The sequence below is a fragment of the Saccoglossus kowalevskii genome, chromosome 1, assembly GCF_978046115.1.
Source record: "Saccoglossus kowalevskii chromosome 1, keSacKowa6.1, whole genome shotgun sequence".
Taxonomy (NCBI): Eukaryota; Metazoa; Hemichordata; class Enteropneusta; family Harrimaniidae; genus Saccoglossus; species Saccoglossus kowalevskii.
The window spans coordinates 1,408,565-1,425,534 of NC_140641.1; the positions used below are offsets into that span (position 1 = coordinate 1,408,565).

Below are 16,970 nucleotides of genomic sequence, written 5' to 3' on the forward strand. Positions count from 1 at the left end.
ATGCGATATCAATGCCACTCGCATTATGTACATTTTAGCACTAGATCTAGTGCCGTTTTCGCACTAGATTTAGTGCCATTTTAGCACTAGATCTAGTAGTTTTTCGGATTAGTGCTACTAGCACTAACCACTCACACTATGTCCATTTCGACACATTTACATACCTCACCTTTAATAATGCTTGTCTGGCAATAAAATCACACAAGATGCAAAGTTTTGAAATATCACATCCATGTGGTAAATAATTAATGGTTAATGTAAATGGAAGAGACAGGAAACTACCAACAGTGCATCATGGGAAATGTAATTTACATGATCCACACAGTTGTTTACTTGGTACACATCTGTTATCATTTCAACTGAAGGTCTTAAGGTAGCGAGAAGGGAAATTGTCACTTTTTTCTTGATTTTTCAAAAATTGATAAAACGGTTACTTCAGACCTTGATACATCATCCCAGGTTTACAAAAAATCGAAATTGCAAAATAACGTTGCTTAAATTAGTGTTTTAAAACGCTAGAAGAAAAGACTACAACTGCAGTTTCATGCATATTTGCATAATGTTTATCTTTGGAAGGGTTTAAATGATAACATCTTATCTGTTTACTCTGTTGTTGACGATTCTGATATAACAGGTGATAAGCTTTCCATCGCAAACATTGCGTGTTTATCTAACGTTCATTGCCAGCATTATTGTCAGTAGAGACTTCGTCGGAGAAACATGGTCATATAGTCTGGGCACACAGTACTTATTTCGCCCAACCTTCCGCTTTTACATCGACCGCTTATCGCTTAATTTCCGACCATGCGGTCTTGTCCGACCGGAAACCGACCGCATTTTAATCACGTTTTTTTTTTCACTAGCTCGCTCATTGAAACACCGACCGCTTACCCAAACACGGATCACTGGCACATGAGTGGTCGAAATGGTGGTTTTGATAGTAAAGTGTGAACATACAACTAGTATTAACTATTATTAAATTCTGAACGACACCTCAAATCTAATAGTTGTATGACACTTGTATCGTGAAAGCAACTGAACTGTGACCTCTTGTTACGTGTTTTTGGTGCTTGTTCTAGATGTACTATTTTTTATTATTTTAATGACAGTTACATGAAAAAAGCATAGGTAACTCATTTTGACAGAGTAGAGAAATGAGGAAATGTTAATGATTAATTCCAAAAATAACGATACCGAATCCACGTCGGTCCATGTCTGGTAAAATTTGACATTCAATTTTCAAAAATAAGTCACGATCATTGAATGAGTTCAGTTTATACCGTACCGTAAAAGTGTTCCCACAACAAATATTTTCAACTAAAAACGGCCACATGCCCTGCAAAAATCGAACAGAGCTTGACATGTATGAATAATTTATTGGGCTTAAAAAAAACGTGTCAAATTTAGTTAGTCATAAATATTTGGTGGCCAGTCGATGAACAATTCGTAACTCAGGATTCACACGGAAGTCCTTCAGGGCTGAAAATCGTCGACCCTACTCTGGTTTACTTTATTTCCCAACTTGCAGAGAAAACTGATTCGCCGTGGACTCTAATGTATCTAAGCCTAGTACATCTATTTTCTTTTTGAACTGAGGTCAAATTCCATCCGTTTGTCAAAATATACCGATGTTTTTCAGTGAATAATGTTGAAGCCTGTCACAGAACAAAAACACTATGTGAATCGACGCCGGAAATTGGATGGTACGACGACCTTTCAATTAGCCTCAAATATGCTTTGTTACAACATCCATTGATTGGTTGAAAGTCACATGATCGGAGCACGACCTGGGTCACATAACCATATTTGTCCGTATTATCAATAGAACCTCGCAAAAGAACCATACCCACATTTTCAATCTTTTTTAGCGCGGAAGTTGCCAACAAATGTCAAAAAACTCGTGGATTCGAATAAAATAAAGCAAGCGATTGATAAGAATGATTATTAATACTTTCCCCAATGCTCTTCGAATTTTTAGTTTTTTTTTTTTTATTTCAAGGTAAGAAATGGCTAGTTGAAGTTGCATCGACTTCAAGGCGGTTGTTTCACTCCAGCTCTGTTGTAGTTTTGCGATGTAATTAAAATATATATTATAATAATAATAGTACTTGTTAAATTATTTGGGGTCTCAGCCCACAAATTACGGACATGATCCCCATGAATTACGGTAAATGTTTGTACCGTTTCGGCTGATTGTGTTGATCGACGCCCTTCCTAAACTCAGTATGGAGAAACCAACTGGGATCGACATTCCAAACAAATTATTGGGACACGGTAAACAGACATTCCAAACAATCGAAATTATCAACGAAAATGAGATTTTTCTAGATATTTACAGACATACTGTCATTTTGAGCAGTCAAAACGACTGTCTGTATCATTGTCGAAAAGAGTGATTTTGTGGAGCACCCCAATGTTTCACGCTTGAGTTTCATTTGCATACTGAATTCTGGTGGCTATGTTTTCATTTATACACCCGATGCCACAGTTTAAGGTAGCGGGACTATTATTTGCATACTTATTTTCATCTTCTAATTGTGACTGAATGACTACAAATAGATCCGGGAAAGTATATATTTTTAGAATCGCCAGACTTCAAGCTTTTCACAAGTGTATTTTGCATGCCCGTATCTGCATTCTACGACGCGTTACTCAATCAAAGGTGAAAAATTACTTTTTCTGTAAAAAAAATAATTACGCATTTATGCTGGCGGTAAGAAGTATTTTTTTCACTTTTCCTAGTTGTTCAATAGTCTGGTAAATTGAATGTGTCTGGTCAGTTTTATTCAAGCAACGCGTTTTAAAAAATAGCGTGCTGAATTTCAATTACTGTTTTAGTCGCATTGCCACCAACTCAAACCACAACTCGTTGGTAAATAATCGATGAAATAGTTTTTCTGGACACATTCAAGTTCCTCTCATTGTCACCTTAAAGCTGTGAAAATTTGGTGTTAATCCGATGACAATAAGTATACCTTATTTTTTGTTAAAGACCTTGTATTTTGAAAAACATAAACTCCTAGAAAACGTCCATGAAGTCACAGCAAAGATTTTCAAGCTTGTTTATCGGCACAATCAATTTGTTTTTCCATCAAGGTCTGTTTTAACATGTGTAGGGACATCCAAATGTGTAAGGCTATTGGAAACCAAAAAAATAAAGGAATGGGATAGCTATATTTGGATAAATTCGGCATATGAAAACACCAAAATCAATGATTTTTTTCAGTGGCTGTGTGACCTTGTGTCTGACACATTCATATGCAAATGACTAATCTGTGAAACAAACAGGGGCGGAGACAAACCACTCAAATGTTTGGAAACACTCATTGTGTGTCAGATAGCTACTGATAACACATCCTAACATTGCTTTGTCTTGAGTTTATCTTTGAAACTTATAGGCACACAGATTAAACCTGTGTTGTTGATTTTGGAAAACACTACTGAGGCTGCCTTGCTTTCCTTCAGAAAATCTACATTTTAACCAACTTACATGACATTCTATGTTATGTTGACTTTATCATATGAAAGTTTATAGTGCATTTCATCAATTAATAAATAAATGTGAAAATCGTAATTTTCAACACAAATAATAGTCTTGCTACCTTAAGTCAACCTTTATTGCAAATTGTTTTTCCTACAGTGTGAGTGGTGTCATCTAAAGAGCTGGTGACAATTGCAACTGACCACAATTTGGGTACATATATTACAGCAGATAGATGTACCAGACCAACTTCATTTTCTAATTTTGACGCTGTCGACGAAAAGATTGATGTTGAACAAAAAGACAGATGCAAAATATTTCTTACACCAAAAGTGACATTATCATTATGCTTGACTTTCTTATTTGACAACATATTTGTTGAGTTTACAGAAGCATTCCAATAGGGAAAACTTTTGCTTACTTGCTGGCTGATTTATTACTTTATTTATATGGAGTTGAATTTCTCTAGAAATTAATTAAAGACAAAAACAGTAATCCTTCAATTTCACATTCAAATCCTAAATTTAGTGTATCCAACTAAACTTGATATTAAGGAGTCTACATAATCTGCTTCTACTGCTATTAATACTTAGAGCTATGCATCAAATTTGACTTTATGGACCAGCTTTCTACCAGACAACATGTTAAAAGGAATTATTTAATTTTACTATCAGCAGTTTTCCATACCTTTAAAACAATATCTCAATCTTCTTAGCCTCAACATTCAAATACAATAACACTGTTATATCGATAATCTCAGATGACATCAATGTCACTGTTATACCGATAATCTCAGATGACATCAATGTCACTGTTATACCGATAATCTCAGATGACATCAATGTCACTGTTATACCGATAATCTCAGATGACATCAATGTCACTGTTATACCGATAATTTCAGATGACATCAATGTCACTGTTATACCGATAATCTCAGATGACATCAATGTCACTGTTATACCGATAATCTCAGATGACATCAATGTCACTGTTATACCGATAATCTCAGATGACATCAATGTCACTGTTATACCGATAATCTCAGATGACATCAATGTCACTGTTATACCGATAATCTCAGATGACATCAATGTCACTGTTATACCGATAATCTCAGATGACATCAATGTCACTGTTATACCGATAATCTCAGATGACATCAATGTCACTGTTATACCGATAATTTCAGATGACATCAATGTCACTGTTATACCGATAATCTCAGATGACATCAATGTCACTGTTATACCGATAATCTCAGATGACATCAATGTCACTGTTATACCGATAATCTCAGATGACATCAATGTCACTGTTATACCGATAATCTCAGATGACATCAATGTCACTGTTATACCGATAATCACAGATGACATCAATGTCACTGTTATACCGATAATCTCAGATGACATCAATGTCACTGTTATACCGATAATCTCAGATGACATCAATGTCACTGTTATACCGATAATCACAGATGACATCAATGTCACTGTTATACCGATAATCTCAGATGACATCAATGTCACTGTTATACCGATAATCTCAGATGACATCAATGTCACTGTTATACCGATAATTTCAGATGACATCAATGTCACTGTTATACCGATAATCTCAGATGACATCAATGTCACTGTTATACCGATAATTTCAGATGACATCAATGTCACTGTTATACCGATAATCTCAGATGACATCAATGTCACTGTTATACCGATAATCACAGATGACATCAATGTCACTGTTATACCGATAATTTCAGATGACATCAATGTCACTGTTATACCGATAATCTCAGATGACATCAATGTCACTGTTATACCGATAATCACAGATGACATCAATGTCACTGTTATACCGATAATCTCAGATGACATCAATGTCACTGTTATACCGATAATCTCAGATGACATCAATGTCACTGTTATACCGATAATTTCAGATGACATCAATGTCACTGTTATACCGATAATCTCAGATGACATCAATGTCACTGTTATACCGATAATCTCAGATGACATCAATGTCACTGTTATACCGATAATCTCAGATGACATCAATGTCACTGTTATACCGATAATCTCAGATGACATCAATGTCACTGTTATACCGATAATCTCAGATGACATCAATGTCACTGTTATACCGATAATCTCAGATGACATCAATGTCACTGTTATACCGATAATCTCAGATGACATCAATGTCACTGTTATACCGATAATCTCAGATGACATCAATGTCACTGTTATACCGATAATCTCAGATGACATCAATGTCACTGTTATACCGATAATCTCAGATGACATCAATGTCACTGTTATACCGATAATCTCAGATGACATCAATGTCACTGTTATACCGATAATCTCAGATGACATCAATGTCACTGTTATACCGATAATCTCAGATGACATCAATGTCACTGTTATACCGATAATCTCAGATGACATCAATGTCGCTGTTATACCGATAATCTCAGATGACATCAATGTCACTGTTATACCGATAATCTCAGATGACATCAATGTCACTGTTATACCGATAATCTCAGATGACATCAATGTCACTGTTATACCGATAATCTCAGATGACATCAATGTCACTGTTATACCGATAATCTCAGATGACATCAATGTCACTGTTATACCGATAATCTCAGATGACATCAATGTCACTGTTATACCGATAATCTCAGATGACATCAATGTCACTGTTATACCGATAATCTCAGATGACATCAATGTCACTGTTATACCGATAATCTCAGATGACATCAATGTCACTGTTATACCGATAATCTCAGATGACATCAATGTCACTGTTATACCGATAATCTCAGATGACATCAATGTCACTGTTATACCGATAATCTCAGATGACATCAATGTCACTGTTATACCGATAATCTCAGATGACATCAATGTCACTGTTATACCGATAATCTCAGATGACATCAATGTCACTGTTATACCGATAATCTCAGATGACATCAATGTCACTGTTATACCGATAATCTCAGATGACATCAATGTCACTGTTATACCGATAATCTCAGATGACATCAATGTCACTGTTATACCGATAATCTCAGATGACATCAATGTCACTGTTATACCGATAATCACAGATGACATCAATGTCACTGTTATACCGATAATCTCAGATGACATCAATGTCACTGTTATACCGATAATCTCAGATGACATCAATGTCACTGTTATACCGATAATCTCAGATGACATCAATGTCACTGTTATACCGATAATCTCAGATGACATCAATGTCACTGTTATACCGATAATCTCAGATGACATCAATGTCACTGTTATACCGATAATCTCAGATGACATCAATGTCACTGTTATACCGATAATCTCAGATGACATCAATGTCACTGTTATACCGATAATCTCAGATGACATCAATGTCACTGTTATACCGATAATCTCAGATGACATCAATGTCACTGTTATACCGATAATCTCAGATGACATCAATGTCACTGTTATACCGATAATCTCAGATGACATCAATGTCACTGTTATACCGATAATCTCAGATGACATCAATGTCACTGTTATACCGATAATCTCAGATGACATCAATGTCACTGTTATACCGATAATCTCAGATGACATCAATGTCACTGTTATACCGATAATCTCAGATGACATCAATGTCACTGTTATACCGATAATCTCAGATGACATCAATGTCACTGTTATACCGATAATCTCAGATGACATCAATGTCACTGTTATACCGATAATCTCAGATGACATCAATGTCACTGTTATACCGATAATCTCAGATGACATCAATGTCACTGTTATACCGATAATCTCAGATGACATCAATGTCACTGTTATACCGATAATCTCAGATGACATCAATGTCACTGTTATACCGATAATCTCAGATGACATCAATGTCACTGTTATACCGATAATCTCAGATGACATCAATGTCACTGTTATACCGATAATCTCAGATGACATCAATGTCACTGTTATACCGATAATCTCAGATGACATCAATGTCACTGTTATACCGATAATCTCAGATGACATCAATGTCACTGTTATACCGATAATCACAGATGACATCAATGTCACTGTTATACCGATAATCTCAGATGACATCAATGTCACTGTTATACCGATAATCTCAGATGACATCAATGTCACTGTTATACCGATAATCTCAGATGACATCAATGTCACTGTTATACCGATAATCTCAGATGACATCAATGTCACTGTTATACCGATAATCTCAGATGACATCAATGTCACTGTTATACCGATAATCTCAGATGACATCAATGTCACTGTTATACCGATAATCTCAGATGACATCAATGTCACTGTTATACCGATAATCTCAGATGACATCAATGTCACTGTTATACCGATAATCTCAGATGACATCAATGTCACTGTTATACCGATAATCTCAGATGACATCAATGTCACTGTTATACCGATAATCTCAGATGACATCAATGTCACTGTTATACCGATAATCTCAGATGACATCAATGTCACTGTTATACCGATAATCTCAGATGACATCAATGTCACTGTTATACCGATAATCTCAGATGACATCAATGTCACTGTTATACCGATAATCTCAGATGACATCAATGTCACTGTTATACCGATAATCTCAGATGACATCAATGTCACTGTTATACCGATAATCTCAGATGACATCAATGTCACTGTTATACCGATAATCTCAGATGACATCAATGTCACTGTTATACCGATAATCTCAGATGACATCAATGTCACTGTTATACCGATAATCTCAGATGACATCAATGTCACTGTTATACCGATAATCTCAGATGACATCAATGTCACTGTTATACCGATAATCTCAGATGACATCAATGTCACTGTTATACCGATAATCTCAGATGACATCAATGTCACTGTTATACCGATAATCTCAGATGACATCAATGTCACTGTTATACCGATAATCTCAGATGACATCAATGTCACTGTTATACCGATAATCTCAGATGACATCAATGTCACTGTTATACCGATAATCTCAGATGACATCAATGTCACTGTTATACCGATAATCTCAGATGACATCAATGTCACTGTTATACCGATAATCTCAGATGACATCAATGTCACTGTTATACCGATAATCTCAGATGACATCAATGTCACTGTTATACCGATAATCTCAGATGACATCAATGTCACTGTTATACCGATAATCTCAGATGACATCAATGTCACTGTTATACCGATAATCTCAGATGACATCAATGTCACTGTTATACCGATAATCTCAGATGACATCAATGTCACTGTTATACCGATAATCTCAGATGACATCAATGTCACTGTTATACCGATAATCTCAGATGACATCAATGTCACTGTTATACCGATAATCTCAGATGACATCAATGTCACTGTTATACCGATAATCTCAGATGACATCAATGTCACTGTTATACCGATAATCTCAGATGACATCAATGTCACTGTTATACCGATAATCTCAGATGACATCAATGTCACTGTTATACCGATAATCTCAGATGACATCAATGTCACTGTTATACCGATAATCTCAGATGACATCAATGTCACTGTTATACCGATAATCTCAGATGACATCAATGTCACTGTTATACCGATAATCTCAGATGACATCAATGTCACTGTTATACCGATAATCTCAGATGACATCAATGTCACTGTTATACCGATAATCTCAGATGACATCAATGTCACTGTTATACCGATAATCTCAGATGACATCAATGTCACTGTTATACCGATAATCTCAGATGACATCAATGTCACTGTTATACCGATAATCTCAGATGACATCAATGTCACTGTTATACCGATAATCACAGATGACATCAATGTCACTGTTATACCGATAATCTCAGATGACATCAATGTCACTGTTATACCGATAATCTCAGATGACATCAATGTCACTGTTATACCGATAATCTCAGATGACATCAATGTCACTGTTATACCGATAATCTCAGATGACATCAATGTCACTGTTATACCGATAATCTCAGATGACATCAATGTCACTGTTATACCGATAATCTCAGATGACATCAATGTCACTGTTATATCGATAATCTCAGATGACATCAATGTCACTGTTATACCGATAATCTCAGATGACATCAATGTCACTGTTATACCGATAATCTCAGATGACATCAATGTCACTGTTATACCGATAATCTCAGATGACATCAATGTCACTGTTATACCGATAATCTCAGATGACATCAATGTCACTGTTATACCGATAATCTCAGATGACATCAATGTCACTGTTATACCGATAATCACAGATGACATCAATGTCACTGTTATACCGATAATCTCAGATGACATCAATGTCACTGTTATACCGATAATCTCAGATGACATCAATGTCACTGTTATACCGATAATTTCAGATGACATCAATGTCACTGTTATACCGATAACTCAGATGACATCAATGTCACTGTTATACCGATAATCTCAGATGACATCAATGTCACTGTTATACCGATAATTTCAGATGACATCAATGTCACTGTTATACCGATAATCTCAGATGACATCAATGTCACTGTTATACCGATAATTTCAGATGACATCAATGTCACTGTTATACCGATAATCTCAGATGACATCAATGTCACTGTTATACCGATAATCTCAGATGACATCAATGTCACTGTTATACCGATAATCTCAGATGACATCAATGTCACTGTTATACCGATAATCACAGATGACATCAATGTCACTGTTATACCGATAATCTCAGATGACATCAATGTCACTGTTATACCGATAATCTCAGATGACATCAATGTCACTGTTATACCGATAATCTCAGATGACATCAATGTCACTGTTATACCGATAATCTCAGATGACATCAATGTCACTGTTATACCGATAATCTCAGATGACATCAATGTCACTGTTATACCGATAATCTCAGATGACATCAATGTCACTGTTATACCGATAATCTCAGATGACATCAATGTCACTGTTATACCGATAATCTCAGATGACATCAATGTCACTGTTATACCGATAATCTCAGATGACATCAATGTCACTGTTATACCGATAATCTCAGATGACATCAATGTCACTGTTATACCGATAATCTCAGATGACATCAATGTCACTGTTATACCGATAATCTCAGATGACATCAATGTCACTGTTATACCGATAATCTCAGATGACATCAATGTCACTTTTATACCGATAATCTCAGATGACATCAATGTCACTGTTATACCGATAATCTCAGATGACATCAATGTCACTGTTATACCGATAATCTCAGATGACATCAATGTCACTGTTATACCGATAATCTCAGATGACATCAATGTCACTGTTATACCGATAATCTCAGATGACATCAATGTCACTGTTATACCGATAATCTCAGATGACATCAATGTCACTGTTATACCGATAATCTCAGATGACATCAATGTCACTGTTATACCGATAATCTCAGATGACATCAATGTCACTGTTATACCGATAATCTCAGATGACATCAATGTCACTGTTATACCGATAATCTCAGATGACATCAATGTCACTGTTATACCGATAATCTCAGATGACATCAATGTCACTGTTATTCCGATAATCTCAGATGACATCAATGTCACTGTTATACCGATAATCTCAGATGACATCAATGTCACTGTTATACCGATAATCTCAGATGACATCAATGTCACTGTTATACCGATAATCTCAGATGACATCAATGTCACTGTTATACCGATAATCTCAGATGACATCAATGTCACTGTTATACCGATAATCTCAGATGACATCAATGTCACTGTTATACCGATAATCTCAGATGACATCAATGTCACTGTTATACCGATAATCTCAGATGACATCAATGTCACTGTTATACCGATAATCTCAGATGACATCAATGTCACTGTTATACCGATAATCTCAGATGACATCAATGTCACTGTTATACCGATAATCTCAGATGACATCAATGTCACTGTTATACCGATAATCTCAGATGACATCAATGTCACTGTTATACCGATAACTCAGATGACATCAATGTCACTGTTATACCGATAATCTCAGATGACATCAATGTCACTGTTATACCGATAATCTCAGATGACATCAATGTCACTGTTATACCGATAATCTCAGATGACATCAATGTCACTGTTATACCGATAATTTCAGATGACATCAATGTCACTGTTATACCGATAATCTCAGATGACATCAATGTCACTGTTATACCGATAATCTCAGATGACATCAATGTCACGGTTATACCGATAATCTCAGATGACATCAATGTCACTGTTATTCCGATAATCTCAGATGACATCAATGTCACTGTTATACCGATAATCTCAGATGACATCAATGTCACTGTTATACCGATAATCACAGATGACATCAATGTCACTGTTATACCGATAATCTCAGATGACATCAATGTCACTGTTATACCGATAATCTCAGATGACATCAATGTCACTGTTATACCGATAATCTCAGATGACATCAATGTCACTGTTATACCGATAATCTCAGATGACATCAATGTCACTGTTATACCGATAATCTCAGATGACATCAATGTCACTGTTATACCGATAATCTCAGATGACATCAATGTCACTGTTATACCGATAACTCAGATGACATCAATGTCACTGTTATACCGATAATCTCAGATGACATCAATGTCACTGTTATACCGATAATCTCAGATGACATCAATGTCACTGTTATACCGATAATCTCAGATGACATCAATGTCACTGTTATACCGATAATTTCAGATGACATCAATGTCACTGTTATACCGATAATCTCAGATGACATCAATGTCACTGTTATACCGATAATCTCAGATGACATCAATGTCACGGTTATACCGATAATCTCAGATGACATCAATGTCACTGTTATTCCGATAATCTCAGATGACATCAATGTCACTGTTATACCGATAATCTCAGATGACATCAATGTCACTGTTATACCGATAATCACAGATGACATCAATGTCACTGTTATACCGATAATCTCAGATGACATCAATGTCACTGTTATACCGATAATCTCAGATGACATCAATGTCACTGTTATACCGATAATCTCAGATGACATCAATGTCACTGTTATACCGATAATCTCAGATGACATCAATGTCACTGTTATACCGATAATCTCAGATGACATCAATGTCACTGTTATACCGATAATCTCAGATGACATCAATGTCACTGTTATACCGATAATCTCAGATGACATCAATGTCACTGTTATACCGATAATCTCAGATGACATCAATGTCACTCTTATACCGATAATCTCAGATGACATCAATGTCACTTGTCTGATGTAGACTTAAGTTTTCTAACAGAAACCATTTGATTATAATAAACCAGTATGGGGAGTGCCTCATGTGGAGCAGCAGGAGGAGTTAACTTAAAACCATTTGATATCACTTCACCGTGGAGTCCATACTGATTTGACTATGTAGTGTAGTGTACTTGACTTTTGTTTTGTGGATTGTTATACTGATTGTCAGTTGTTTGTGTTGTGTTCTTCCATGCATGATTTGATCTGTGGTTGGGGGTTCAAGCCTCACATCTGTTTATAGCATAGATACATTCATATGGCATGCGTATTTCAAATCTCTAAAATTGTTAGGATAGAATACAATTAAGATTGTGTGTTCTCTCTCTCCTCCAGTAATGTGAATATGCAACATAATCATCAAAATGAAGATAAAATAAATAGGATATCACAAAGTCGGCATGAAGCACAGCTTGCAAGGAGGCAGTTAGAGGAAAACAAACAGAAAACCAAACAATTGCAGAAAGAAGCGCTATTTAATTATCTTAAAGTAAGTAATTTATTGCCCTAAATTTTGTGTTGTCATCTCTCATATTTGATGACATGAATTCTCATGAATTCTCGAAATTTGAAAAATTCATTGACTTTATGAACTCTTTCTAAGCTGTCCTGAAATTGAATTATTTGATCACTTGTCGTAAGTACCCTGAATTTTGAATATGATAATAATATCTAGTATCTTTCCCAAGTTACCTTCATTTCAAAGTGAGACGATTCTTGTGTTTTGATTTTCTTTTATAATTTTAGTATGCACCCATTAACATCTAAATTTAAATTAGGCAGTTGGAACGTTAATGGGTTAATTAACAAAACTTCTAACACAGAATTTACCAGTTTCATTTTATCTCTTGATTTTATTTGTTTACAGGAGACTTGGTTAAATAGTAATAGTTCTTTTACTTTGCCTAGTAGCTTAAATAGTTTTGAAATTATTAGACAAGATAGAAATTTAGATATTAGTAAGCAGAGAGTTCCTAGAGGGGGTGTTGCTGTCTTATACAAAGCACAATACTGTAGAATACTTTATTTTCGCTTGGAATTTATTTTCGCTATTTTCGCTGAAGGGATGATTCCGTGAAAATAAAATCCAGCGAATATACATTTTTTCCTATATTTTACATTAATCTCATCAAAAATCAGTGAAAATAAATTCCAAGCAAAACGCCCAAAAAGCCTTTTCAGCGAAAATAAATTCCAGTGAAAATAAAGTATTCCACAGTATAACAACTACATTCACAAAGTCAGTAACTGTTCAAACCACTTTCTCTGGTGTAAGCTTGATAGAGATTTGTTTAAAATACAGAAGGATATTTATATCGGATGTGTGTACATACCACCAGAGAATTCTATTATTCATAAAAAAACAGATACAGATATTTTTCATCTCCTAGAAAAAGACATACTCCAATTTTCCACTAAAGGAAACGTCATTTTGTTAGGGGACTTTAATTCTAGAATAGGAGATTTAACTGACATTATTAATGAAGACATAAACCAACACATTCCGCTTCCTTTGGATTATGTGAATGATAATTTTAAACCACGTAATATTATGGATAGTGTCTCAAAATCCTGTGTTAACAAATTTGGTAGAAAACTCTCCCAAATGTGTATTGAATGTAATCTTGTAATTGTAAATGGCAGGACAGTTGGGGACTCGGCAGGTAAATACACTTATTATTCACCCAATGGATGTAGTACAATTGATTTTGGGGTCATTTCTAAATCAATTTATGATTATGTACAATATTTCAAAGTCGATAGATTAACCCACATTTCGGATCACTGTCCCATTATCCTATCTTTATGCTTAAATCCAGACCTCCCAAATAATTCTCAAAGAAATCATAGTAATAGATTGGATCCCTTACCAACTAAATATATTTGGGACAGTGACTCAAAAAATAAATTTTTATCTGCTTTAGAGTTAGCAAAACGTAATGAAATCAAAACATTTATGTCGGCAAACCATGAGAACTCTGACAAAATGGTATCAGATTTCTCTTCACTTCTATGTCAATTGGCAGAAAAAAGCCTTAAAAAAATCCACTTCAAAAGAATAATAAAAAAAAAAAATAAATAAAAAAAAAAATAACCAAAGATGGTTTGATAAAGATTGCCATTTATTACGTAATGAACTTAAAATGCATACTAAATTAATTCAGAGATTTCCTAATGACCCTATTGTTAGAGGTAAATTCTTCAAAACACGTAAACAATTTAAAAAAATCCTTAAATACAAAAAAAAACAATTTAAAGTACACCAGCTTAATGAAATTGAGAGTCTTCAAGGTAACAATTCATCATTCTGGAAAAAAATAAGTTAACTCAACAATGACGCGAATACACGAAAGTCAGAGACTGATTGCATAGCACCAGATAAATGGTTGACACACTTCAAAAATCTATTAAAATCTAAACCTGGTAAAAATACAGAAGAACAAGACGATATTATATCAGATCTTAGAAATAGGGAAATTAAGGGACTTGATGCTAGTAAAACTGATTTGGATGGACCAATACAGGAAAATGAAATTAAACAAGCCATCAGATTATTGAAAAACAACAAATCAACTGCAGAAAACCAAATCTGTAATGAGATGCTAAAATGCGGTGAACATTATCTCATCAAACCTATTAAAAAAATATTTAACTCTATTTACAATGCAAATATCTTCCCACATGCATGGAGTACAAGTTTAATAATACCCATACATAAAGCAGGATCTAAATTAAATCCCTCAAACTACAGGGGAATAGCAATCTCCAGTTGCCTTGGCAAACTATTTACAAGTATCCTTAATACAAGGCTAACCACTTTTATTGAGAAAAATAACATTTTGTCCCACCAACAGTTTGGTTTCAGAAAAGGTCGTCGTACAACTGACAACCTATTTATATTGAAAACTATTATTGAAAAACACACCAACAACAATCAGCATGAAAATACAGTGAATGAAAAAAAAAGAAGCTAAAGCAAACAAACAAAATTTATGCCTGTTTTGTAGACCTGAAAAAGGCTTTTGATAGTGTTTGGCATGATGGTCTATTCTGGAAACTATTAAACAATGGGGTGACAGGTAAAATGTATCAAATTATTAAAAGTATGTACAGTAATATAAAATATAAAATAAAAATGAAAGATGGACTAACCAATCAATTTAATTCAACACTGGGTGTTAAGCAAGGGTGTAATCTGAGCCCTTCACTCTTTAACATTTTTATTAATGACATAACTAATACCCTGGACCATGAATCATGTGATCCACCAAATTTAAATAACACACCAATCAGCTGTCTAATGTATGCAGATGATATAGTTATTCTTTCTAAATCCAAAAGTGGCCTCCAGAATGCCCTTGATAATGTCTCAAAATACACACAGAAATGGAAACTCGCTGTGAACACAGAAAAAACAAAAATTATGGTTTTTAATAAAAATAATAAACTCTATGACAGTGATTTATTCTATTTTGAAGGGAATGAGATTAACATCGTGAGAAATTATAATTATTTAGGTATTGTTCTCAGCCCTAATGGAAAATTTAAAGCTGCTATGAAACATCTGAAATACAAAGGAATGAAAGCATTATTCTCTTTGAAAGCCAAATTAGGTCATAATGAAAGCCTCAGTCCCTCATTATTGTTATCATTGTTTGATAAACTAATAAGACCAATTCTTATATATGGATGTGAAGTATGGGCTGAAGAAAGTTCATTCAACTCTACTATAGAAGATGTACACCTCAGCTTTTGTCGCTTCATCCTAGGTGTTTCAAAAAACACTCCGAAATTGGGAATTTATAGTGAGTTGGGTAGATATCCTATCGATTTATTCATTAAAAAACAGTTAATAAAATATACAAACCACCTAAACAAAATTCAAAACCCCATTATTAAGGAAGCCCTCCTACTTAACAAGACTATAAAAAGTAAGTGGTACAATGAACTTAACTCAGTACTGAAATCTACAAATACAACACTATCAGATATTGACAATAATGAGCTAAAAT

At 34.7% G+C, this 16,970-nt stretch overlaps 1 protein-coding gene across 2 annotated transcripts in view; it reads left to right on the plus strand.

The window, feature by feature from the left end:
• The window catches only part of LOC102805680 (leucine-rich repeat and calponin homology domain-containing protein 2-like), a 210,610-nt gene that overhangs the window by 149,831 nt on the left and 43,809 nt on the right, over nucleotides 1-16,970 (plus strand). For both annotated transcript variants that reach the window (XM_085498287.1, XM_085498289.1), the window contains one exon: nucleotides 13,294-13,447. In XM_085498287.1, the coding sequence (XP_085354413.1) occupies nucleotides 13,294-13,447 (154 nt within the window). The remainder of the gene's footprint in view (nucleotides 1-13,293; nucleotides 13,448-16,970) is intronic.